This window comes from Plectropomus leopardus, chromosome 21 (genome assembly GCF_026936395.1).
Source record: "Plectropomus leopardus strain MGB_pleo_1.0 chromosome 21, ASM2693639v1, whole genome shotgun sequence".
NCBI lineage: Eukaryota > Metazoa > Chordata > Actinopteri > Perciformes > Serranidae > Plectropomus > Plectropomus leopardus.
This window is the reverse complement of record NC_142196.1, coordinates 19774933-19801881: the sequence shown is the minus strand read 5'-3', so window position 1 is coordinate 19801881 and position 26949 is coordinate 19774933. Positions and strand designations below refer to the sequence as shown.

Sequence of the window (26949 nt, the reverse complement as noted above, 5' to 3'; positions counted from 1 at the left end):
AAAGTAATGGGGAATGGTGCAAAATATGGAAATATTTTAGAAAAGTTTCGACAGTTTGTTGGTAAAAATGTGTGGGAATCTTGTATGTTACATCATTACCAGCAGTGTTTCAACCTGAGGCTGTCTAGTGGCTTGTCATGTGGATGCGAAAGGTGACTTTTAGCATCGGGATCAAACGCTGAAAGCACTGCAGAAGCGGCAGTATTTGACAACTTCAGAATGAGAACAGGCTGGACATTAAAACTCTTTAGACTTGGCTCATTTTATTGTTTTGGACTCCGTTCTGAACCACCTAATTAAATATTTGAATCCTGCTCCGCTGTGTGCCACCATGTTGCACACCACGCTATCATTATTCCCTAGAAGCACTCTCTGGTCATTTAAAGCCCCTGGTGCTCATCTGCAAATGGCGCCAGGACTATTGGAGCCAAACTCTTCACTGCTCAGCCACAGATGCAGCTGATGTCTCGAAACCCTGTTTAGATTTAATTGTCCAGGCAGCTGGGCTTTTAGAAGGAACATTTTGCAGAAAATGAACACTTTATAGCCTCCAAACAAGCCGTCACGCCTGGAAGTTTTTCTGTGGCGCAGAGAGAAATGACCGTCCCTCTGTGGACTCTCAGAGTCTGACTTATCACATCGTGACTGGCCATGATGACCCAATTTAAGGTTTCCTGTCAGGAACAAAAATAACTACCTCACCTAAAAACCTAGCGGGGATTTGAAGTTACTAAATAAGCAGGGTGTCATTCGATGAAGAAGGTCAGGTCTCACCCTCTCTATATCCTCAGATGAAAAGTGAGAGAAATGAATGTGGAGGACACTGAGGTGGGGATTCCCAGCGGGCCTCTTCTTCATCCTTTTGTTGCAACTTCAAAGAATATTTCACAGGGGAAGGATCTGTTCTTCCTCCTCCTCCTCTCCTCCTGAGATCAGTCGGCTGTGTTGCTTTATGCAGTGGAGGAGTCACATTGTTGGGCTGCTGCTTTTTTAATCCACCTGATAAGCAGGTGGACTGTGGCTGGAAACCAGAGTATAGATAATGAGATGGTGGGATAGTTATAGTTCACTGTTTGATTACATGAGAACTCATTTGATGGTTAAAAATGCATCATTACCACAAATTCAATAGAGCAGTTCATGCATAAATTTGACCTTTCTGGAGCTTATAATCAGTTTTTGTTGACATTGTGAGAAATATGTGAAGATGATTTTGTGTTCATTATTGAGATCATAGTTTGTTGCTTTGTGTTAAGAAGTGTTTCTAATTTACGGCAATTCTCAGGTGGGAAGGAAAACAAAATCAGTAAAACCTCTCATTATGATTAGGTTTAAGACAACAGAACCTTTAAAACATGTAATAAACATATACCATAAAAGCAGACTTTATAGCAAAACAGCTAATAGAGTCTAGGTATAAAAGTGTAACTTATAAAGTGGCCACTGAATGTAGATTTTAAACTTTGCAGAGCCTGAGAAATCAAGTAAATACAGATCAAATTATTTTTGCTCATGTTTTAAAGTTATGATAATTAATCCATTTTGGTAATGAAATAATGTAATTGCACTTGAACAGAGTAAATTGAAAAGTATTCTCTTTTAAACCCAAATACATAATAAATTAAATAATAAATTAAACCTTAAACTGTACAAATCATTAAATCAGAAAAGTATGTATTTAACTAAACTGCAAAACAAATGGAGACTGTACTACAAACCGCCATCAACAAGCATCAGAGCAATCGAGTAGTTATCAATGTTTGACGGGGGGCCACAGCAAACTTGGCTCTTCAACCATCGAAAAGCTGTCAATTTGGCACATTTAGCTGCGTCTTGCACTAACATTTTCAGCTTTATAGCTCATAATTTTTCCACACATTTCTTAATCAGCCTCTGTCTTTTCCGCCCATTTTAGCTGATTACGTTGGCCACAAAAACTTGAAACAGATGGAAACTCTTGACACAAATGAATGGAGCTATATTTGTAGCCACTGAGACAAAGCGACAAAATCAGCACAGTTAAGCTTTTGAATTGCGCTTTTGGTTTACAGACAGTAGCAGCGTTTTTTGGGGGTTTTTTTTGTAGTCTATAGTCTATAATTTAAAATTTCCGATGCTTTTCTATGGAGGTCTATGAGCAGGAGTGCATTAGCTGCACGAAATGTGATTGGCTTGTGGCGTTCGAGGGCGGCGCGATAGATCAATTGTTGTTATTGACTCTTACTGATTTAACTTCACTTACCTCTGTGTTTACTCTACTAATGCTTAAGTTAGCGCTTATTGCTGATAGAGCAGACATTACTGTTTTGAAAGCCGCTGTAAGCATGCTATGTTATCCACTATAACACAGTCCCTGATTGGCAGCCGACTCGACTGTGGTGGATTGAAATCGTTTGGGTTGGCAGAAAGTCCAGACTGATTCAGAGAAAGAAACAGAATGATAAGTTCACGTGATCAGGATGGTCTTACCAGGTGAGCGTTTTCATGTGAGAAGTGAATATTTCTGTTATGATGCACCAAATGTATTTCAAGCCTAAAAAAATCGAAGCAAATTTAAATCTGAAATCTCTACATATTGATGTCTTGTCCATCTTCTTTGCCTGAATTGAATATCCATGGCAGGTAAATATTGGACCTTTCCACTTTGACAGTGCCATCACTCTTTACTGCAAGCCTTGTCGATTGATCATGCATGTGCGGTATGTGGCATGAATAATTTAACAGGAAAATACTGTTATTCTTCTTTCTGCAAATATCCTGCTTGTCATGTTTACATCAGACCTACCGTTGCTCCTGAAATCCATTTCAAACCCAGTATTTCTCTTCTCAAATACCTTTTTGTGTAATATCCTGCTAATTCAAAAGCATCCATCCTCCACGGATTTGCTCACTTTAGAGAGGTTATTCACGAGACAAGAAATATACTGCAGCTTCATATAATCAACTAATTCCAATTCTGCTCATATGTGACCTTTAAGTGCTGCTGCCTTTTATTCCTGACTTTGGGTTAAGTGGCTAATCCGGCTCAGCTGTACAGACGAGCTGTGAGGTCGACAGAAAGTCACATGTACTTTTCACAATATCTTAATTTGTCCCACCGTGGCTGAAGCAGTTCAGTCTGATTTATCAGTGTCACATACAGAGCTCAGATGGAGGATTATGAGGATGTAGGAGGGTTACAAATGACAGAAATGAGGCTCAAATTGGGTTTTGGTCTGACAGCCCTGCGGGGAGAGTTTGAACAGCAGCAGATCGTGCACCTCTGGTTCAAACCCTGCTGATGTGTCGTAGAGCAAACTCCATCCTTTACTGAAGCTAATGAGGACGGAGTTCCCTTCAGGCATCATTTGAGAAAAAGAAACTTTAAAAAGCATGTTAGATTGTTGTTTCAATACAAACATAACTCAACAACATGCCAAAAGCATATAACTGGAGCACAATCAAAATGTTTTTGACTAGTAATGAGCACAAACTGTAATTCCTGTAGGTGTTTTTTTTTTAGATATACAGTATATTGTTCCTACGGCGTGGCTACATGCATTTAATGAGCCTGCCATTTGCAGAGCTTTTAGGATCAAAGCATTTGGGTATTCCTGTTCAAACCTTATATGACAACTCCATACGGTGCAGGCTATTTGTGCTACACTAGGCACTTCATTAAGCTGTAGCTGGAGGTACATTTTAATTGGTGTGATGAAGGCAAGAGCAGTCGCTGACTCTCTGGTTAAATTTTTTCCTCGCATCGCACCATTTAAACCAAATATAGTGCACTCTCTCGTCCCATATGGCAATCAATGAGCTTCACTCTGCCCTGACTTTAGTGGTTGTAAAGCTGAGTATGAATCTATAGCTACATGCCAAATCACTACTGCCCATCTCTATGCTCTGATAATTTAGTTGCTGCTGACAGGACTTAATAGAAATGCACTTCCAGGGCCTTTAACATCCCTCTCTGCCTGATATATGAATTAATATTTGCCTGTCCAGTTTCCAAGAAGCAGCATGAATGAATTCACACTTGGAAACGTCACATCGTTTCCAGCAATGTATGCTTCTGGATTCAAATTTTAATGATCCATGTGGAGAAAGGGATCATTAGATTTGCTTCATTATGTGTTTTTAACTTGCAGTATTGATGGTGGCTCACCCAGAGTACATTAACAAAACTCTGTGTCCTGTAGCTTTATGGTACAACCAGAGGTGGAAGAAGTACTCAGATGCTTTAGTTAAAGTAGTAATACTTGTGTAAAAAAATGAGCATTCACATCAAAATATACTTAAAATTAAAAGTACTCACTATGCAGAATAGCCCATTTCAGAGTCATCTATATTTTATTATTTGATTGTCATTATTGATGGTCAAAACTGACTCAGAGTGATTTAAACTTGCTTTTCATTGTTTATTTCAGCAGTGTGATCTATAGCTTCTACCTGCTGTTAACGGAGCGGAGTGAGTAGCAAAGTTTCATACCCAATGTGAGGATGTTGTGAAAAAAGCTTTTTTATGAATCCCAAGATGCATTTCTTCTCGTCGCAAATCTCAGTTGATCGCTAAAGTCATCATTATTCATCCCCTGGATACCGCTGGGATATCTGCACCAAATGTCATGGCAATCCGTCTAACAGCTGCCGAGAGACTTCACTAGAAAGAAAAAATGTCAACATCATGGTGGTGAAGGCAGAGGATTACCAAAGTCAGTAAGCCTTTAGGGACCATACATGTCTATCTGGTGTAGTTACTGAGATATTTCAGTCGAAGTGGTGGAGCGACTGACAGACACTGCCTTCTCTACAGAGCCACACCATTGTTAAAAAAGCACCTTAACCTATTATTACACACATGAACTTTAAATAACAGTAACATCAATAACTACAGAGCATCATTAAAGGAATATATTGGTGTCCTGGTGTTTCTTTTTCTGATTATGGGCTCTTTGCCTCCATTTGAAGACATTTTGGGACAAATATTGAAATTCATTTTCTCCCCGTTGTAATGAAATAAGGCCATTAACATCATCAGCACAATGACTCTTAATAATATGCTTCAGTTTCCCTGATAATGTCCTCAAAGCTTCAGTGCATCAGTAGGGGTGTCCGTGAACTATATTAATAATGTGGGAACACAAAAGCTTTTCAGGCTGGTTGCTTATTCTCGTGGCCTAATGCACAGCGGCATTAGCCTCAGCGCTCCTATTATAAAATGCAAAGTCAAATCAGTGTCGCTGCAGCCGTATGTTATTAAGTGCAGATTGGAAAAACAGCCCGCAGCCTCCCAATTCAGCATCAGGGTGATTTATTGCACTAATTCCTCTGACAGGGGCGATTCATTTTGTGATGAACTGTGCAAGAACCACCTCCAACAAACACACATTTACTTTTAAAGCACGTGTAACAGAGCAATCATTATGAGGCAGCCACATTATGATGCAACCGTTGAGGTGCGGCCCTAATAAACCGTGCACATCTCATTGTCATATTCGAGTTTGCGTCTGATTTATGAGGCTTGTTAGCTCAGCAAACTGCAGCTTCTTTCCTCATAAGTTCCCCAGAAAGCTTTTTTATTTAAATTAAGCAACATAGAAATACTTTCTAAAGGTCGCCACTCACCCCAGCATTACTGCTGCCTATGGTTGTCATGGAAACCTGGACACATGTAAGTAACGAGTGATTCACTACACCCCCAACAGACCACATCACTACCTCCATCTGTCTGGTGTGTCAGTGCACCCACATGAAGACAACGGAGGGGGCTGATCCGGTGCAGGCAGGCATCCTAAAAAAATATGAATATAGAACGTACTGAGCTGCGTGCATCGTAGCTGACCTATATGTGTCGGAGCAAAAAAGTTAATTACGGCAAAGGGTCACTGATAATGACGTTAAGGGATTTTCTGAGGCCTCTTTTCCACAAAGTCACAGCTGTGAAAGTTGTGGCAGGATGTCACAGACACATGAGAAGGGATTTGATATCAGTATATTCATAAATGAGCAAGTTATTGAAATAACAACCTTGATATGCGTGCATTTGCAGTAATAGGTACTGATAATGCTGCTAAGAGATTCGCTTATAACTCACAATTATGAAAGTTGGGACAGGATGTCACAGACACACAGGAACTGGTTTGATGTCAATATATTCATAAATGAGCATGCTGTTGAATTCACAACCTTTAAAAGTGCATATTTAAGGCAACAGGTTATTGATAATGATGTTAAGGGATCTTCTGAGGGCTCTTTTCCAAGTAACTTCTGTGAAAGTCGTGACAGGAAGTAACAGACACATGAGAAATGGCTTGATGTCAGTTTATTGATAAATGAGCAAACTGTTGAAATCACAGCCTTGAAATGTGCATATTTCATGCCACAGATCACTGATAATGATGCTAAAAGATTCACTAATAGCATTTTAAAAAGCGACCAGCTGTGAAAGTTGTGACAGGATATCTATGATTTCTATGTTGAAAACATTTTGTTTTTTGCAAAATAATGTGGTGGCTTTAACAGATCCTCATATAAAACAGCTGTCTGTTTTTGGCAAAATATAGCATACTTGAATCTTTTTAGGGCACGGTCTTTTGTAAAACTAATCAATTGAGCCAGTGTTCGCTCAGTGTTGTTTGATTTTATGCATGTTTTGTTTTTTTTCTTTTTTACCCAGAAGTTATTGAAAACAAACACTGTGATTCAGTCTGTAATATTTGAATATCTGCTGTGGCATGAAAGCTTTACAAAGGATGTGGACAGTCTCTATTTATCTCCACGATGAACAAAATACTGAAGTCTCAATTTTTCTTCAACAGCTATACTTCAGAGGCACAAGCAATCTTCAAAATGTCGCCAAAAAAGACACAACTTCTTATACATGTCCATGTTCAGGCGCCCAATGTTTCATATATATTGCTATAATATATTAACATAGAAAATATAGAATTAAAAAGTAACAAAAACATGGCTGTGACCATGTATTTGTCTTACAGTAATTAATAGTCTGAGCTGTGTCTTTGATTTAAAAACATAAAACTGTTTCAGCGTAAAAAACAGTGTCCAGGCTGCCTTAAAACTTTAAGTTGGATTAATTTTTGAAGACAAGTTGAGGTAATTTTGTAATTACTCGAAACAAATCAACTTTTCTAGCCAAATAAATCTGAAATAAAAATTCAATATTAATATGTTTGTTTGACTATACAAGGTTATTCGTTTGAATCATTGCAGCATTGCCTCAACTTGTCCTCTTAAGTTCAGTTAACTCAAAATTTTAAGGCAGCCTGAAGACAAAAAGTAGTCTCTATAGTCTTTAGTCTTTCTGAATTGTACATTTAACAATGTAATAATAATAATTGATGCATAAAAGGAGAAGCAGTCAGCTGAGGGTGCTTAAACCGTTAAAAGCCTCATAAACTGGTAATAAAACAAAATCTGCATGTCACAGAGAGCCTTCTTTAATTAGTGTCTTCCCTCTCTGAAACAATGCTTCGGTTTTTTCCTGCACGTATTAATGTCCCTATCTGGTAAATTGGTAATCACAGTCATGTTTACACCTTGCTTGTCAGGATGATTAACCAATATAAATGTTAAATTGACTGTTATTTCTCTGCAGTGTCAAAGTGCCATCTGTGCGTTTAATAGGTGACTGATGTTTTTACCATCTGCTCCCATCAGTGTCATCATTATCAAAGCACGACAGATACACACCTGATGCCAAAGCAAAACAACACCATGTGTTACTGTATATCGCATACTTACAGCCAGCCCTGAAATGTGACTAAAACTATCTATTTCTGTATGTGTGTTTATTTGGTCAAATTTACCAAGAAGAAATATTGCTGGCAGACACATTAAATTGTAAATTAAATATTGACATTTTTTAAGTAGTTGATGATTTTTTTACTTTCATGGACATTTTCCATCGCCACATATGGAGTAATAAATGAGACCTAATGAGAGATATTTCTAAAGATATTCCCAACAGAAAATGTGCAGGAGTGGCATGCAAAAAACTGACGTCTATTGGGAATTGATGCCAACATTAGCGAACATTGCCAACTCTGCTTTCCCAGTAGAATACAGAAAAGTTAATCGTGTGAACAATTTGTATTAAGGCACATATGATTTTCAAATAAGTGTAAGTTATCATGTAAAATCTGCAATTTTACAGATGAAACCCAATTAACGTCTATGTTAGGCTATATTTCTACATTTGTATAGTAAATATAAACAACGCAAGTTCATGGCTACTCTCTGAGGGATGTTGAACATCATTGTGAGAAACATAAGACATCAGCATAATCAGGAAAATGTACTTTAAAGTATGAAAAGTAAAAGTACCCAATGCAGAAAAATATTTAAAAAAAAAAAACACATATCCAAAAACCTAAAAATTATTCGAAAAAAAAATGAAAGAAATCCAAAAAAGTCAAAGTTATGGAACAAAATAAGAAAAAACAACTAAATCCCCAAATTTTTAAAGAAAAAAAAGCAACCCAAACTCAAAATAATCAGATATAGAAGAAAAAGACTTCAATGTTTTTTTCCAAAAAGTTGGTAATTCATTTTTCGACTCATTCAACTAGTCAACCAATTAGTGCAGCTGTGCTTTTATAAACTGTCTGGTACTTTAATTTATAACAAAACATCATATTCTATAAACTCTTTTAATGTTTTTTTCGTGCAAAAATCTTAAAATAACTAAAGCTTTCAGAAAAATATGGTGAATAAAAAGGACAATATTCCCTCTAAAATGTAGTGGAGTAATAGTATAAAATGACATAAAGAGAAAATACTGAAGTAAAATACCTTGAATTTATACTTAAGTACAGTTGTTACATTAAACCACGTCACTGTGAATATCAGCTGTGTATGATGACGTGTTTGTTTTATCATGAATGACAAACATCCACTGACGAATTCAGTCTCACAGAAATCAAGGTCAAGTCATATGTGTTTGAATGCGTTTGTGCATGGGGGGATAGCGCCGCGCGGCTCTGAAATTAATAGAGGGTGAAGGCTTGTTCCTGTGAAATGAAGCTGCTGAGATATGCAGCAGCACGCCTATTGATCCTGTCTATTGACAGCCCTCACTTCTCATTAAGTCACGGGCATCCATCAAAAAGTCATGGGTTCCCCTGCTGACTGCTGGTGGAACATCACAGCGAGAAGCTTCAACGTACCGTGGCCGACATGCAGAGGGGGACACCTCGCACTGCAGGAAACACGCTCCTCCCTGTAGAATAGATCAGGCTTTCATCTGACATGCAGGTTTTTTGAATGTGTTCATTATTTATGAAACGTACAGTAAACATAGCTGTGTCTGCAGGGAGCTTCCACACCGGCCGCTGATGCTAAAAGACCGAGGGGCCGATCAGTCACAGAGAGCAGGTGTGACGCTGTGACACAGGAAGATCTCTACAGTGTGTTTTCTCTGCGTTATATTAGGCTGCAGTAGGTTTGTGATCGGCCTCTTGATTACATTTTTTTATGTAAAGAATTTGTAATATTGGTATGAGGACAGTGCTAGACAGCTCAAGGCAAAAAACAAAACAAAAAAACTAACAATTTTTTTTTTCTCAAAGAAAAATAAAAAACCTGGACTCCAATATTTTTTATAGTAGACAGTATTTATAGAAGACAGTTCGTAACAGCCCGTTTCTAAAATAATATTTCTGAACAAAAATAAGACTCAGGTTGTAATAAAATAGAAGACAATGAGCAACTTGGTAAGAAATAATTAAAGCTAGGTAGAAAACAATATTTGAAATGATCACAATTACGTATTCAGAATTATGTTACAAAATTATTGAAATTTTTTACGCACCTTTTCAGATCACATCTTATTTTTTACTTTCTTTTTCTTTTTTAAACTAATTTTCAGGTTATTTTCTTGACCTTTTGTACTTTTCACTATTTTTTTCTGATCTTTGGGTCATTTCTTCTTTTGTCATTTGTTCATGTTTCAAAGGGTTAACAAAAAACAGGCTTTTCTTCACGAATTCAAGGTAACATGAATCGTGTAATTAATAAACAAACTGTCATTTTGCAGGTGAAGTGTTTCTTTTACAGCCTGCATTTATAGCCGACACCAAAAAAGTGATTATCATGCTTTTATGAAAATTACATACAAATTTCCCATGAGATCAGGTTCCCTCATTTCAGTTGGTCACATATTCCTGCTTTTTCAAATTATATTTAAATATCAGCTGTATAATTAGTCCATAGTTTACATCAGGACACACAGATCATAGTAATGATTTTTCTTTGTCAGCGAAAGACTCGTCCTCACTTGCCTCATCATTTCTGGCTTCTTTCCACCTTCCATCACTTCTCCCTCCTCCTCTAACTTTTTCACTGCATCAACTCCTAAATTCCCCAACTTTCCCCCTCTGTCTCTGTTTGATGTAGAGGACCGTCTGTTTGCAGTCCAATCCCTCGGCCATTGATTGTAAATGTCCCACGCCTTGCAGTGCACAGTCAGCATTTTGGGAGATGATCGGCTGCTCCTCTGGGTCGTTGATCAAACACAGCGTGGCCCTGCCGGCTCCACACCTCAAGGTGCATCTCATAAACTTCTACAGTATGGATGTGCTTTAGAGGGACTTAACTGTGTCCAATTATAATGCTATGATTTCACACTACTGATGTCTCAGCAGTAAAACTGCTCTGTTTTCTGTCTTATGCTAAACCTATATGCTGGATTCTATTTATATACAGCATTTTAACAAAATTTTATTTTTATTTTTTTGGTTGTGGCTTTCTTAATAATTGGCTGGGATATTGCAATGAGGAGTATCTATTGTCTAGTTATTGCTTAGGGCTCAAAGCTAACGGCCACATGTCCTTAGTACAGTTTCTGAGAATTTGCAGTTAGGCTGCAATTTAAGATTATTTCCAATATTATTAATCTGCTTATTATTTCTGAATGAATTGAAGTGGCGTCTTAAAGTAGCTTGTTTTGTCTAAACCCCAGAGAAACTTTATTTGCTATCATATATGATAATGTAAAGCTGCAAATCCTCACATTTGAAAAGCGAAAACCAACAAATGTTTGGCCTTTTTTTCTTAAAAAATGACCAGAATTGTCTGAGTAAATGTCTTTAAATAGGACCTTCATTAGGACACGTTTCACAGACCATCATGTAAGGTAGCCTCCACATACAAATAATGAAAGTCAGTAAATATGTTGCTATGACGATGGCAGCACATGTAGATGCAGCAGCCAGTAGCTCCTTAAATCCTTGCCTTTTTTTTTTGCTATTGCTATATTTTTTTTTTTTTCTAACTCCATGGCCCCTTCTGCTAAAACACAACCTTTCTATGAATGTCAGCATATGCCATTGTGGGATTCTTGCAGATTTGTTTTTCTTGGGAAAATGTTGTGAATTAATGATATCCATGCTCTGGCTCCTACTGGTCAATAATAGATCAGACTTTGTAAGATTCTTGTGTCCATTCTGGTGAACAAACAAATTTGGAGTTACTGAATTGCTTTGTAATGGCAAACAACTTGATTCAAAGAGGCATGTGTTCAAAACAAATTTGGGTGCAGAGCATTACACTTGAGTCCCCGCACTGTTTGAATGAACGGCTCAGATTGAAGAACACAGCTTGAACAATACAGTTCACACCATCAGGGCTTCTCCTTGGTGAGTTTACTTAGCGGATTGTAGAGTACTTTTTTCCAATAACACAAAAATGCTTTACTACCTCCATGTCAGGAGGAACCACACAACAGCAGAGCAACACGCTCAATTTCCCACATATACTGTGTGAATCCTGCAGGGAAAACCTCAAAGCCTGAAATAGCTGCTCTCTCCTCTGAACCTACACATTCTCCTTCTCTGCCTTTTTGCCTCATGTCACCAAGTGAAGCTCTGTAGGTAGACGCTTACTACTAACTTACTACAAGAGAGATGTTTTGCTACCAGAGATCACATAGTGATAGATAGATGCCTCAGTACAAAACCCAAGAGACAACCAACACAACAATCTAATGGGCGCATGCAGCCCATTGACTGTATATAAAGGCCGACAATGTGCCTCCACTTACCCCCGCTGTAGTAAACTAAAGTCAAAATATCCTTGATAGGGCCGCTGCCATCTTTAGCTGGTGACATTGTTTGAAACTTGTTTATGCCATAGCGTTTTCATTCAGAAGTCTTCAGTAGTGCCGCTTTGACTGTACTTTTAGTGTATGATCCAGACATCAAAAGCCACCTTTCATGTCAGCATGATACGCCACAGAACAGCGTCAGGGTGAAACGCAACTGGTAATGATGTAATATAAGGAACGTGAGGGCGCATATAGGGCGGGTCGGAGGGGAAGTAGGCCCAGCAAAACCGGGACTTTAAGGCTGGAGTCCAGTGTTTGCTTCCTGTCTGAATGTGATGTGTTTGTTCTAAACCTTAACATATGCATCCCCTTATCATGCATGGCAAGGTGTGCATTTGCTGACGTTCCAACATTAGTTGCCACATGCTTTTGTTGGCTCAACATAACCCTGTGCAGTGTAATCCTGTCATCTGCTTGCGTTGACATTGGCATCCGGGTATGCAGAAGGATACCTGGAGCGTAATATGTAGATGCCAAAGTTTAATGCACAGTGACAATATGTGAGGACTAAAGGATAAGAACATGTTGTGATCTCCGCCAGTACTGACTTTCTGCCAAAACACTCATCTGACCAATCATGAGATCATGACCTTAATTACATGAGTAGTAACCCATAACCAAGCTTATCAGAAACAAACACTTGAACAAACATCAGAGTGATGATGTCTACCTTAAAAGACAGAAACCATCTCTGGGAAAAACTTATTCTGGGTTTACTTTGAGTTGTTCGTTTGGTCCATGTCCCATTTATGGATTTGCAGGGGTCAGCTTTATGACTTGTACTGCAGCCAGACACAGGGGACAGTCCAGATCTTTTGACACTAACCAAGAAGATTTAGAAAAGAAATCAAGAAGGAAGCACAGTAGTCTGGAGAATGGGTAGCTATTCCCAAAGCGAATGATTCTCATACTACACAAAATATCCACTTTTCTTAGTTTTTAAGTGGTGCCTGTTTTTCATTATGAGGATTACGTAAATTATGTGAGGAGAAAAAAGGGCATTCTCAGGTTTTGATTAAAATGGAGAGGTTTTTGGGCGTGAGCACTCAGTGATGACTCAAGGAGATCAGAGCCATAAAGTTTTGACACACCTTGAGTGACTTTTTGCAAACAACAGTAATTGCATTATTTCCTATTTAATCTCTTCTTGAAAAAAGGGCTTGCAGACTTCAATTGGTCTGTCTCAGAAATCCTTTTAGACAAAATTTTCAATAGCAGGGCCATAAAAATTAAAATGCATGACTTTGCTTGCATAATTTCAATGACTGAACTTAAATTAGATTCAAGATTCCTCTTTGCACTATTCATCTCTCGAAAAACAAACTTGTCATGGCATCCATCTGTCCTGTCATGCCTGCGAGTTCAGACAAAGCTGTGAGAGATACTGCCACACATTTTCACAAAAGATTAAGATTATGAGCACACTGAGCAGTATTGCATTTAAGTAAACAGCTCGATCAGTCATCCCCCCTGTCAAGACTAGATTCATAAGATTTTGCAAAAGTGTTTGTGCTCACAAATATCAATAAGTTGGAGCTGTAATGCTCAAAGTAGCTGTTGAGATGCAGATGGTCAGTTGCAACCTTCACTGCACTGTGCCGAATTGAAATAAGGTGTTGGAAGTAACTTTTTTTAGAGCTGTCGTCAAGCAAAGCTTCAAAACATCTACGACATGAGGGGCTACAAATCCCATGTTTCTGTGCACACTTTCAAAATAATTCAGAGCGTGAGTCACGTCAGATGCTGTCTGTCGGTGAGCACAGAAGACACAGACGTTCAAAGTAACCTTCTTAATCTATTTAATCCCTCACTGTGGATATACACTTGAAATTCTTACACTGACAGATTGTGTCTGTTTAAATATAGACAAGAATTTTCCCTAAGCTCAGCAGGGTATTAGTGTGCGTGGAGGAACGGGTGGGATTTGGTGAGAATATTAATGTGACGTATTGATTTCTGAGGTGAAGTTCTCTTGAGCTTGCACCTCTGCAGTGGGGGTCAGAGGTCAGGGCCAGTTAGAGAGCTCTGATGGTTGTACAGTTTTTTTTAATGTATGCCAACACACAGCTGGAACCAGATTTGTTTGGATGATTACAGCAGTGGTGGACATTAGATTAAAGCAAAGAACTATTTTAACGGCAACATTATTTAAGATGTCACAATGAAATTCACTTGTTTATCTGTTTGCTATTTAATTGATGCTATTCCAAAGTAAGATTTTTTTCACGCTTGCAACGTGACTCTACAGGTCCACCACTTTGGTCCAGACTGAAATATGCCAACAACTGGATAGATTGCTTTGACATTTTGTAGAGAGATGTATGATCCCCAGAGAAAGATGCCCAAAACCTAGAGATCCTTGACGCTTTCTCTAGTGCCACCATGAGGTTGACATTTGTGGTTTTAAGTAAAATATCCTAACGGCTACTGGATTATTTGCCATGAAATCACCACAAATATTTCCCAGTGTCCCCCTTAAGTTGAACTTTCATAGGTCTACCTTTGGTCATGCTGTGACTTTTTCCTGATAACCATCATCAAGGAAAAAGTTACGTTTGTCCACTTATGACCAAGTACCTGCTAACCTAATGACATCCCCATCAGCCTCCGCTGCACTTTGTTTTTAGTGCTAAATAGCAAATATTAGCATGCAGTAAGCACAGAAGAGCCAAAAACTGCAGTTCCTCTAATGGCCACTTGAGGCTGGCTCCAAGAGCGAGCCGGTCCCCGTGGACCCCCATTTTAAAATGCCCAACTTTAAATCAGAAATAACGTGTTTAAAGATTGGTACAAAAACAGTTTTGGTCTCTATAGCTAATTTCAACATTCATGAAAACTGCACAAGGGGTGAATTTTTATATGACCTCAGGTATCAGCCCTTGGTGAAGAAGCTTACCATTGTGAACATGTTAGCATGATAATTATGCTGCGTCCTAACTGGATGCGACTTGCAACATGATGTGCCATACCATTTTGAGCTAAACTGTTGTCAGACACCCCATTTAATTTTTTATTCCTGTCCTTTTCATTGAAAGCACCACTGTGGACAAGGAACGGCTGATTCACAAGGTTGAAATGAGGAATTATCAAAACAATATCCTGTCAGCTGAGCACTAATAACAACCTGCTGCTGACTATATAACAGTCTTATGTTATTGTGTGCCATCTCTACTAAACGTTTTCCTGTTTTAAAAAGTATGAACATAGGAAGCAAGTACTCCCCAATCTTTTCAGTGGTTATGTCTGTATTCTAACGCCTCTAAGCGCACAGCTGATAGGTAAAGTTTGTTTTTTTTTAAACAGATTCAGTGTGGACAAAGAGTGTCCAATATAATAAGATTGGGCACACAAGTCTGTTTCTAGTGCTCAATAACATATAGTTTATATACTGCTGCCTGTAAATAGAGCTGTAATACAACTTAATATGATTTATTAGAAAAATCACTATAAAGGCTCAATCAATTACCCAGTGCACATTAACAATAACTGTCTTGTCATATTTATTTTACTTTTTTTTAAAGTTCAAATTGGCTATTACATCCCATATACAACAAAATTGTGTCAGCACCTACATATAATTGCAAAACAACATTTTAAGGGATGTATGCAACATAAGTAAAGCTCTATTGTCTGTGCCTGTATAGCAATTGAAGACACTTTGAGTTTGCCGGTGTTGTTCAAGCATAAGACTCGACCTTTTGTTTACCCTCAGACTGAACGTAATGTAACAACAGTTTCTTTTCTCTTGACAGCTGTTTTCATTCACTCCTTGTCTTCTCTTCTTGCATTCTTTAAATTTTTTATACCATCTTATTGCTATTCAGGGCTGTAGAATTTCCCAGCGTGCACTGGGTTAGAAGCACATTCATATCTCTGCTCAAAGGGACACTGGGGAGGCTGTAACACTGTAGTTTGACCAGGTGCTGGAGAAACTTTTTACCTCCTTCTCTCGAGCATTCACTTCTTCTTCTTAGTACCAAGACAGCTCAGTCAATGTGTGATCCTGCACCAGTATTATTGCAGCTACATTACCTGTATTTGTGCTTTCAATGAGCAGGGATATAATATCAGCCAGTTACTGGAAAACAAATGAAGTAATGACTTTGTAGAGTCAGAATATGCAGATTTTGAGCTGTCACGCCAAAATGAAGTTGTCGCCTAACTTCAGCACATTCAAAGATAATTTCTGAAGTTTTCCAGCTTTAGGAAAAACTGTTTGTAGCGGATGAAAAACTCTGGAAAGAAATGATAATGAGCTTGTTAAAAGTTATAGTGTTTACTGGTAATAACATAAAAAAGGAGACATCTCACAAAATTAACAATCAATGTGGCTGAATGTGAAATATCTATCTGCAGTTACTTTTCCATTTACTTAATTTAAATAACTCCCAACTAATTGACTCGATTGCTGGAGAGACATTTTTGACTATAAAGAAATGTAATGGAAGCAGATACGCGGAACAGGAACGAGCTCGTTCATGACTCAGCAGGGAAACTGTTCAAATTATTTTCTCTCTGCAATAATGACTTTTGACTTTTCATTGGTTTTTCTCCCTATATTCAGCATAATTACTGACAGAAGCTCCACAGATCCATTTCTTCCCGAGGGCCTTGAGGAATCAGCAAATGAGACCTTTTTCATCCCCAGACATTAGCTTCAGTGTAGTAGATTGGTTTCTCTGCTGGCCGATGACATGCCGAGGATGAGTCACAGTATGATACACTTTAAATCACTGTTGCATAATATCCACACAAAGCATCACCCTAATGCATTCAATATAAACATTTCTGTGTCTTTTATTTTTAGTCTCATTGTTTATGTGCCCCCTGCAGTCTTAATGGTCGCTATCTCTGATACAACTGAAAAAAAATGATCTAATGTAATGAATCATATCGTATAGGCTCCTAAAAGAGGAAAAAAAAAAGAACAGAAATTTAAATTAACAAGCCTGGCTTTCAGTGAAAATCTCTCAGTTCTACACAATAAGAACAAAAGCTTTTACTACCTACTCTTGACTAGTCACCTTCCTTCTGCCACATTTTCACTTTTAGGACATGGTTTTGTTTGATCCCTCCACAAATACACAGACTCACTCCTTAAAAATGGAATACAGACTTGCACTTGTATAGCCCCTGCCTAGTCTTAAAAGCACTTTTACACTACATGTCACATTCACCCATTCACACACAGTTTCATTTAAGGTGCCAAGTGCTACTCACACCTTTTTGGGGTTTGTTATCTTGCCAAGGACACTTTGACATGTGGACTGTAGGAGCCAGGAAACAGGCGCAGATCTTTCAATTACTGGACTATTGCCCGACCTCCTAAGCCACCGTTGCCGGAAAATTCAGTATAACATCAATATGAGATTATGACCATTTTCTCATACTTTTGATATTCAGCTTCTGTGAAATAGCCTTCCTTTTGTCTCAGCCTGATCCTAATTTAAGATCTTAAACTCCTCTTTTTCTCTCTCACTATATGGATATTTATTTGTCTGAAATATCTTGATGGGCTTACAAAGGAGTGCAAGTTAAAAAAAATTGTCACAGTGTTCAAATTTAAGCCTCAACTCTGTGTATTTTTTCTGTTCTTAGATTTGAGAAACCTATGAGCACAGAAAAAACCATTGGCCATTGAGAGCAGCAACATTTTTTGGCCATAACTTAATAACTCCTGCATTAATTAGTACAAAATTTCACACAAATGTCTCATAGAGTAAAATGATGACCTGATGACATTTCATAATTAAAATATCAAAGTTCGCTGTGACATCATGCTCTGCAACGCATGTTAGTATACTTAATAAAACAATATGCTATGTTGGATAAATAGTTGTACATATATTTCTATTGTTAGTAGATTTATCCGTCAGAGCACTATGTATTATGTTATACATTACAGTTATTAAATGTTTCACTGCTTTTCATTTTTTTCTTATATGTTACTGTGTTTTATCTGTTTTAAGTGGAAAGTGAGTCCCGTTTTCTTTTATACAGCACAAACTATGACCATACTTAAAAGAGTTAATGTTCCATGTAATGGCTCGATTAAACCCTGACATATTCTGCAGCTCGAACGACCAAAAGCTGGAATGGCTGTTTAATTTTGATGTGTTTATAATGGCCAATTTTGTTGCAAAAGCCTGCAAGAGAAGGCAGTTGTTTAGTTAGTACTTATTTTCATTTTTCAGTGCTACACAGTAACTGGGAGATATCCATAAGCTTTGTGTCATTCAGCAATGATCTGATTATGTGGGATGCTTATGTCGCTTCCTTTTCGCCCTTCCTCTTAATATTGTCTTAAAATATGAATGCTTGACTCTGGGCATGGCTCGTTTTGAGTTTATGAAATCTTGTAATCACATGCAAGACATGATACGCTAGTAAAAAATAAAAAATATCATTCATTCTTAAAAGACTTTTTGGTAGATTTGGAAGGGGTAGAGCTGCATGTAATGCACCTGTCAACATAATTTATATATTTTAAAGTCCATGAAAATCAATTTCATGTAACCACGTTTTACAGCTGGAGTCTGTGAAAGACAAACTAAATGCTATCAGATCTAATGACGTGAACAAGCAATTGTCATAAAATTAGATGAAGTCATTGAGGTTATGTTGAGGGACTCCAGACACAACATTACAGTGAGACTAGCTGGAGAAAGATGCAGCTCACACATTTGTGCAATCTGCCATTTGACACACTTCACTGGCTATCATAATACATTCACTAACAGCCTGTGGTGCCAGTATTACGGGATAGAAAGCTGTTCCCTGGCACTGTCACTGCAAGGGGAGAATAGAGCTCGATACATCAGGCGGGCAGTGGGGGCGGGGTTCTCCAGAGTTTAAAGCTACATTGTTCAGTAGGTATATAAATATATTTTTCTATGCTACCTTTAATAAAATGTATATGTTGCTCCTCAGACCTTCAATCGGCATTTTCAAACACTGCCTAAAGCAACAAAAAATACCTGTCTGTTAAAGATCAAAAGAAGGAACGTTTTGAGATCTGCGGCTGAAATGTATCAACTTGTGGCATAAAGGTGAAATGATAGGTCATGCTGTTTGCTGGTTGGGTGGTTTGGATCCTGTCTGAGCTGGACCTTGATCATATATCATCTCCCCCTGCTGTCCCTCCGGACTGTGCCCACTGAAGCACAAGTTTCCCGAAATGTGCAGCACTGCATCCAAGGAAAGTGGTTATAACCTCAGTGTTGCCTGATTCATTACTTCTGCATTTCCTCCCCTCTGTCTCACCCTCACCTCCCCCCGAGTCTACTTTAACACTGAGAGAAATTGAGTAAATTGGCCACATTCATTTGAAATTTCGCAACAGAAAACATTTTTATGCCTCCAGAGAACTGCTGTGACATGAATATAGATTTTTTACATCATTAGAGTGCAAATGTATTACATTACTGTGGTTTAACCCTTTTAAAATTTCCCAGTATATAAATAGCATGTCTTTGTTAATGATTTTACTCCAATGAGACAGAAGATTGTAAGAAGCTGTGTGCCTCCCCGCAGGTTATTGCTCTGTCAGCTCATATTTTGGGTGAAGGTTGGCTGTTAAATGTGTGTGTGTGCATGAAATTGCTACATAGTGAGGACCGAAGCATGTTTTTAACCATAGAGTGAGGACATTCTGGGAAAGTTAGGACATTTTGGCTGATTCTCACTTCCCCAAAGACCTGTTTGAGGGTTAAGACTTGGTTTTATTAAAAAACACAATGTGGTTGTCTAAAATCCATGAAAATGATTTTGGTTCCCTCGTTCATGAGGGGCAGAGAGAGGATCATTCTATTAATGTTAGGTATGTTAGGCTCCTATGGGTCACATAATAATGCTTTTAAGGTGAAATGTGTAAGATTTTGGAGGATTTAGTGGCATATACAGCAGTGAGGATTGCAGATTGCAACCAGCTGAAACTTCTGGTTAGAATTCCTTCAGTGTTCATTGTTTTTATCAGGAGCTGAATTATCCAGCGAGGTCTGCATGTCCTGCTACCATGTCTTTTCACTGTTGTTCTCAGAAAATGTAAAATCCAGATGTTTGGGAGGGTTTAAAGGAAGCTGAATTGTCTGCAAAAGTCTCTCTCTCTCTCTCTTAAACAAACAGACCTGGTAACCAGCAAAGTCACTGAAAAAAGCAGTGTTGCGTTGAAATATCTAAGTTTTTTTTTTGATGTTGCTCATCCGTAGTGGCTGGTAATTATTGTGGCTGATGCAAAAATGCATATGGTTAATTCTAGAGCCAGTATTTTGTCTGCTGTAGGCTACTGTAGAAACATGCTGGTGCAACATGGAAATCTTAATGGATGAGTACCTGCGTCCTATAAATGGCTCACTCCAAGGTGATAAAAACACCATGATTTTATTTTCAGGTGTTTTTAAACTAATGAACATATACTTGATATTCAATAATAATAATAATAATAATAATAATAATAATAATAATAATGATGATGATGATGATAACTTTATTTTTATAGCACCAGAATTAAGCTATTTTTTAGAAGTTTTTAGCAAATATAAAAATAAATGTATTAAAAGACAATAAAAATAATAAAAGAGGAAATCTAACAAGGCGACAAGATTATATTTGCTCTCTGCCAATACATCGCTCTAAATCCTACACACTGGAACTTAATGTTAAATTAAGTTCTAAAATATTTAAAACACATTAAAACACAACAATAGTTAATGATAAAATAAAAGCCTCATGCTATTAGTGTAAATTATGCATAGCAAAATCATAAAAATCACTGTTTAAAATCACACACACCATAGATCAGTAAAAAAGGTATTAGCGGGGAAGGAGACTATTAGGTTTGAATCGGGTTTAGAGTAAGGTTCTTGGGAATACATCATGTCAACGAGGGTCCTCACAAATGTAGGAGTACAAGTGTGTGTGTAGGGGTGTAGTGTGTGTGTAGTCAGGGGGCAGCCTGACTGCGCGCGCCGCTTCTCCATCAGTGCGTGTGCACGAGTGTCCGCAAACCGCTGCTGCTCCTCTCCGGGCGCGCAGTGCCATCCACAAACTTTGATGCGCTGTATCCTTCACCACGGAAGAAAACAACCAGGCTGAATACATTTTTAATCAGATATATTTCTCACACTGCGTCCGCTGATTCGGGTCCATCAAGGTGAGTAACCAGCGAGCTGCAAATTACAGTAATGTGTTGACGTTTTTACCTGAAAGCCTGGAGCTCCTGCGTGTTTTTTAACGACTGTTTTGCATGATCTACAAGTGGCTCCGTCACCGAAGTGAAGTTTGTGAAGCTGTCATTGTTTTTGCAATAACACGATTTTTTTATTAGTAATTTGGTGCGTTTTTCTGGCTCAGTCACACCACATTATTTGCCCAGTTTATTAATAGGCACATCACTGCTCGCCACGTAAAACAATTAATCCACTTTAAAATCTTATTTTGGAGCTTCTTCTTCTTTCTTTTTTTTAACAAACAGGTGTCAAAAATGGAAAGCACTCCAGTGGAAATATTCAAAGAAGACAATAAGTGCCTCTCCTCGCTGCTGGAGGACTGTCCGCTGAATTCTTCAGCCTGGATGTCCGGATACTCCGAGAGCCGCAATGTGACCCACGATGACAGCTGGGAGTCGGAGGGCATGTCTCCCATCATCCCCATCATCACTGCAGTCTACTCCGTGGTGTTTGTGGTCGGATTGTTGGGCAACTGCCTCGTCATGTATGTCATCATCAGGTAAGGTCGTTTTGAAATACAAGAAAGGTGTACAGTACAGTAACTATACGGAGTGCCTAGAAATCCACTGTAATTCTATATAGCAATACAATAGGAATGTTATAATGATTTTAGGTTGCTTTTTTTGGTGTTTGAGAAAAGATTAGTTTTTCCACGTGCAAGGATGCTTAATTATGCCATATGCTTTAAGAAATACAGAAAACAACAGAGGTGCAGCCAGACGAATATGTTCCTCCACAGTCATTGTAAATGTTATTACTTGCGGTGAGGACACTGGCACCAACCCTTGGGCTTTCACAGTGACCTCGAGGCCATCTGGTCTATGTTATGTTTGTCCTCAGTGCTCTTTAATGGCAACTCTATTACTCCAAAGCCCACTTATCCAAATGTCATTCAAAGAGCTGGCATCAATGTGCATGTTAAATGGGAGGGACAATATGTAGGGGAGAATGGGGCCGGCTGTCATGATTTTTACTTTCATGTAAATCACTCAAAAATTGTATGCACAATAGATTCCCTTTAAATGTGTTTGCAAGTGACTAAGGGTTGGTTGTCCTGATGTGATTGTAATTAAATGCAGGCTTGAAATTAATTTACGAAGTTTAATTTCATTGAAATGTTTAATTGAAATGGAACAACCTAACACATCTCCTGCATTGAGAAAACATAAACAGGAAAAATCATTCCTGAAAGTCAATTTCTTTTATCTTTACGGAATTATATAAACAACGAAACATATAAAAACCAACCCAAAAAACAGAATGTGACATGCATCTCTCTACTGGGGTGTTTTGCAAGCGACTAAGCTAACAACCACATGTTGTAGCCAAGCAGCAACCTCCAAAGCTGTGAAATGAAGCCAATGTAGAACAGAAACAGTTGCAGTTCCTCAAATGGCCACTTGAGGCTGACTCCAAAACATAATAAATCCCCATAGACCCCCATGATAAAATGCCCAAGTTTACAGCAGAGAAAAACATGTTTACAGCTTGATACAAAAACAGTTTTGGTCTCTATAACTCATTTCTATTTCTAAACTATTTTTTATTCCAACCTCTCATTCAATTATGGCCATTCTGGTTCTAAAAAAACAAGATGTAGATGGTGAAAATGCTCGACTCAAAGCTTCAAAACAGCAGTCCAGAAACCAGTGAGTGACATCACGGTAGCTATGGAAATTATTTATTTAGTCTATGGTTGTAGAAACAAACAATCAAATTATTTCCTACCTCTCCCCTTGTACCTTTCAGTTGTTTTAGTACAAAAAGTACTCTCACTCTGCAGCGACCTCTGGCTTACATGGTAGTGTTAGCCCCATATAAGCTAAGTCCTTTGCAGTGGCATGGGTTTGATTCATAATCAGAAACACTTTATTGATCCCTGTGGGGAAACTTTGGTTCATTACAGTCATTCTGATGCCAACATAGAGAATTATTGAAAGTAGAAATAAGTACCAGCGCAAGTATATAAAAATATAGAATAGAAATCCAGTCAGAGTAAACAGTTAGCACAGTATGTAAATGTATAAATATCTAACATAAAGTATGTATAGTATGTTGAGTATGTGTGTAAGAATATAAATGTAAGAAATACAGTGAGACAATTAGCACTAACTTTGAATATTAAATTCTAATATGGATGATGTGCTGAGTGTGTAAAGTGTGTAAAATATAAAACGGTGCCTTATTCTGCAATGCAGTGTATAAAACTAGTATGTAAGTTAAAAATATAATAAATATTTGTGCAAAGCTACAACAATGAACAACAGAGATATACATAAGCAAGAATAACAATAAGAATATATGCAATATATACAGTGTGCAACATGTAAAATATAACTTATGTTTAAGAGTTCGGAGAATATTGCACATTTGAGTAATTGCACAGAGGAATGCTGTAGTTAAAATATTTCACCAAATTTGTCAGTTAAGACAGTGATATAAAGTTTTGTTGCACTATAACAATATTTTTGCGCATTTTAAGTAATAATGAATAAATTATGGAATTTGAATTGTAGATGAGTGCATGAAGTCCAAGTGACAGTCTATCGACTCAGAGTCAGACACTCTGAGGGAGGAGTTGTAAAGTTTGATGGCCACAGGCAGGAATGACTTCCTGTGACGCTCTGTGGTGTATCTCAGGGGAATCAGCTATTGCACTAAATGTGCTCCTGATTCCAACCTGCAGCCCTTTGCTGCATGTCATTCCCCCTCATTCGCCTCGCTGTCAAGTGTCTTAAGACTTGGACATACTTTTTGCACGTCTGCAGACAGCTGCAATCGTGCGGATGCGACACTGTTCTATTCATAGTACACTTATGGTCCGTGTCAACCGTCAGCAGTAAACGGAGGGCTTATGGTCCTTCTCCTGCCAACAACTGGTAAAAATGAAACTGCAGGATCTGGAGGGAATGTCTGTGTCCACTTCATTGTGGTGTGGCGGCTGCAGCTGGCTTGACTGAAGTGTTTTGGACCGGAGATTGGAACAAGAGATTAGAGCATGCACAGTCAGTGTACTTGCTAGGTGCACAGTCTGAGCACTCACAAAAAAAAAAGAGCTGCACAGGGACGTCACATGGGTGAATGATGACATTCACGTCATGAGGACAAAAGCAGAACCTTGCGGACACATGAATGGAAAAACTATGAATTGGCCCTTAATCCTGCAAAGACCCTGTGGGTGACCTCTGACCCCAGTTCTAAAACTTTTAACAGTCCTACCAACATCTTAAAGCAGTACCCTGTAGTGAGCAAGGTCTAATGACTGTAACAACCAACCCTGTTCTTCTCCAAATATATATATATATGAATACAGAGAGACAAAACTGGAGGTTTTTTAAATATATTTTTTTTAAATAATGCTTTCATTTCTGATTCAATGTTAATGTGTAAAGAATGGCAACAATGATTCTGCCTACTTCAAAACTTGCCTGTTTTATGAATCTAATAACCCTCAAGGCCTCCAAAATATAATAACAATATTGTGTAAATCTCTCTGTTGGACACAATATTTATCACAGTTGAAACCTGTGGTGCTTTGTCAAAGCTGATAGCCTGCTTCCACCTCATTGGCCTTTATTTATGGTGTGTGAGAGCCAATAAATCTCCTTTGATGTAATGTGAAACGCAGCAGTGGCATCCAGAATGTCTGGGACAGTAGACAACAATTACCTCAAATCAGATTGATTGCGATGCCTGTCTGTAGAAGCCAATTTCATCTCTTCAGTTACAGAAAAGGTTGTGCGTTTCACTGTGTAGCTGCTCCGTAGAGGATGCTTCAGCAGCAGGAAAAAAGCGTTTCATGTTGATTTAGTGCAAACGAATATCTGAAATTACCCTCATCCAGCACTTACAAAGAGAGCGTAGGCCACATATTAGATGTTGAGCTGTAAGCCGTTAGTAGAAGTATCTGACATGGTGGTTAACCCTTTATGGCTTTAATGGCTGGTACTATTAAAACCACCTTAATCAAAATTTTTATATGAACAATGGGTCAAATGACTACATGTATTGTGATTGTAATTGCTCCTTGTAATGAACTCACAGATGATTATCACCCATAGACTGTGTATAACGATGGACGACATGTCCCCTCTTACCCCCATTATAACAAACTGAAGCCAAAATATCCCAGATATGGCTGCTGCCACCTTGTGTAAGTGACGTCATTCGGTGCCAGAGTCTGCTCAGTAGTGATCTCCCCCAGTATCGAGTTCCCACATAAACACCATTTTGACAAATCGCGAGCACAGCTGTCAGATAAAACAACCTTTTTCTGACAACATAACAGAACTTATCAGAAAGACAAATGCTTGAACATACAGCAGCGTGATATGAACTACCTAAAATGACAGAAACCATCTTTGGGAAGTAGATTGTTGATGGGTGTAGTTCAGTCGAAAGAAATTAGTTCCTACATGAAACTGTTCACCACAATGTCTGTGGATTATCTTGAGTAAGCAAGTCATGATTTCTGGAAGGAGACATTGCTGTTGATTTTTTTTTTTTTTTGGCAATTTGAGCACCACAAGCTAAGTCCCATAGAGTTCTATTATATGCTATTAAAGTCAGACATCTCTACAGCCGATACCTCCAACACTCGGCAACTCACACCAAAATAATCTCATGTAGATTTATAAATAGAACTATGAGTAAGAGGAAAAATTAGTATTTTTGATTTTGTGGTGATGTCATGTGTAGCTTTATATACGGATTTGATTATAAATAATAAATGCTCCATGTGATAACTAACATGTTTTTATTATAAACAAAAAAATCGCATCGCTTCCTGTAACCATGATAATATTACTTAGTCACTATGAATCAGAAAAGGCAACTCTGAAGGATCTCAGTTTAATCCCAATGCTTCATAACATCCTGCTGGCACCAACACGGGCAAAATATTAAAGCTTTAAATTCAATTTTAAAATTAAACTTTGCAGAATTCATCACATACTGCTTTATTGGTATTATAATTTAATGAAGGGAAAGCAAGTTGGCTACACATGACCTGCAAACGGCAGCATGCTATACATAACAATGAAGTGTGAATCAGAAAAATTACATTACAGATTCAAGAAGCAGTGTGGACTAATAGACAATGTTTAATTAATAATGAGCCAAGAGGGAAGGTCCTCTAAAGAGCCAGCCGAGTAATACGGACGGTTGATTAGCTCAGGTCGTCTCTCTCCTCTTCACTATTACCGGGAAACCTTGTGTTCTACATGTCTAACAGGTACACAAAGATGAAGACCGCCACAAACATTTACATTTTCAACTTAGCGCTCGCTGACGCCCTCGTCACCACCACAATGCCCTTCCAGAGCACGGACTACCTGCTGAACACCTGGCCTTTTGGTGAGGTGGTCTGCAAGGTCTTCATCTCCATCGACTACTACAACATGTTCACCAGCATCTTCACTCTCACCATGATGAGTGTGGATCGCTACGTGGCCGTGTGCCACCCGGTAAAAGCCCTGGACTTCCGCACTCCGATCAAAGCGAAGATGATCAACGTGTGCATTTGGATCCTTTCGTCGGCCGCGGGGATACCTGCTTTTATCCTGGGTGGCACCCAGACGAAGAGTGGTGAGGAAATGAATAAAGCTGCAAAGTTTTAGA

At 38.3% G+C, this 26949-nt stretch overlaps 1 protein-coding gene across 3 annotated transcripts in view; it reads left to right on the top strand.

Moving 5' to 3' along the window:
• The window catches only part of LOC121960972 (delta-type opioid receptor-like), a 63425-nt gene that overhangs the window by 31213 nt on the left and 5263 nt on the right, over positions 1 to 26949 (top strand). The window contains exons 6-8 of one of the 3 annotated variants that reach the window (XM_088072321.1): positions 10396 to 10545; positions 21576 to 21829; positions 26564 to 26916. In XM_088072321.1, the coding sequence (XP_087928447.1) occupies positions 10480 to 10545; positions 21576 to 21829; positions 26564 to 26916 (673 nt within the window). In that variant the 5' untranslated portion in view covers positions 10396 to 10479. Of the gene's footprint in view, positions 1 to 10395; positions 10546 to 21103; positions 21255 to 21575; positions 21830 to 26563; positions 26917 to 26949 lie in introns of those variants that run through there. The other 2 variants (XM_088072323.1, XM_088072322.1) reach the window with 2 other exon arrangements.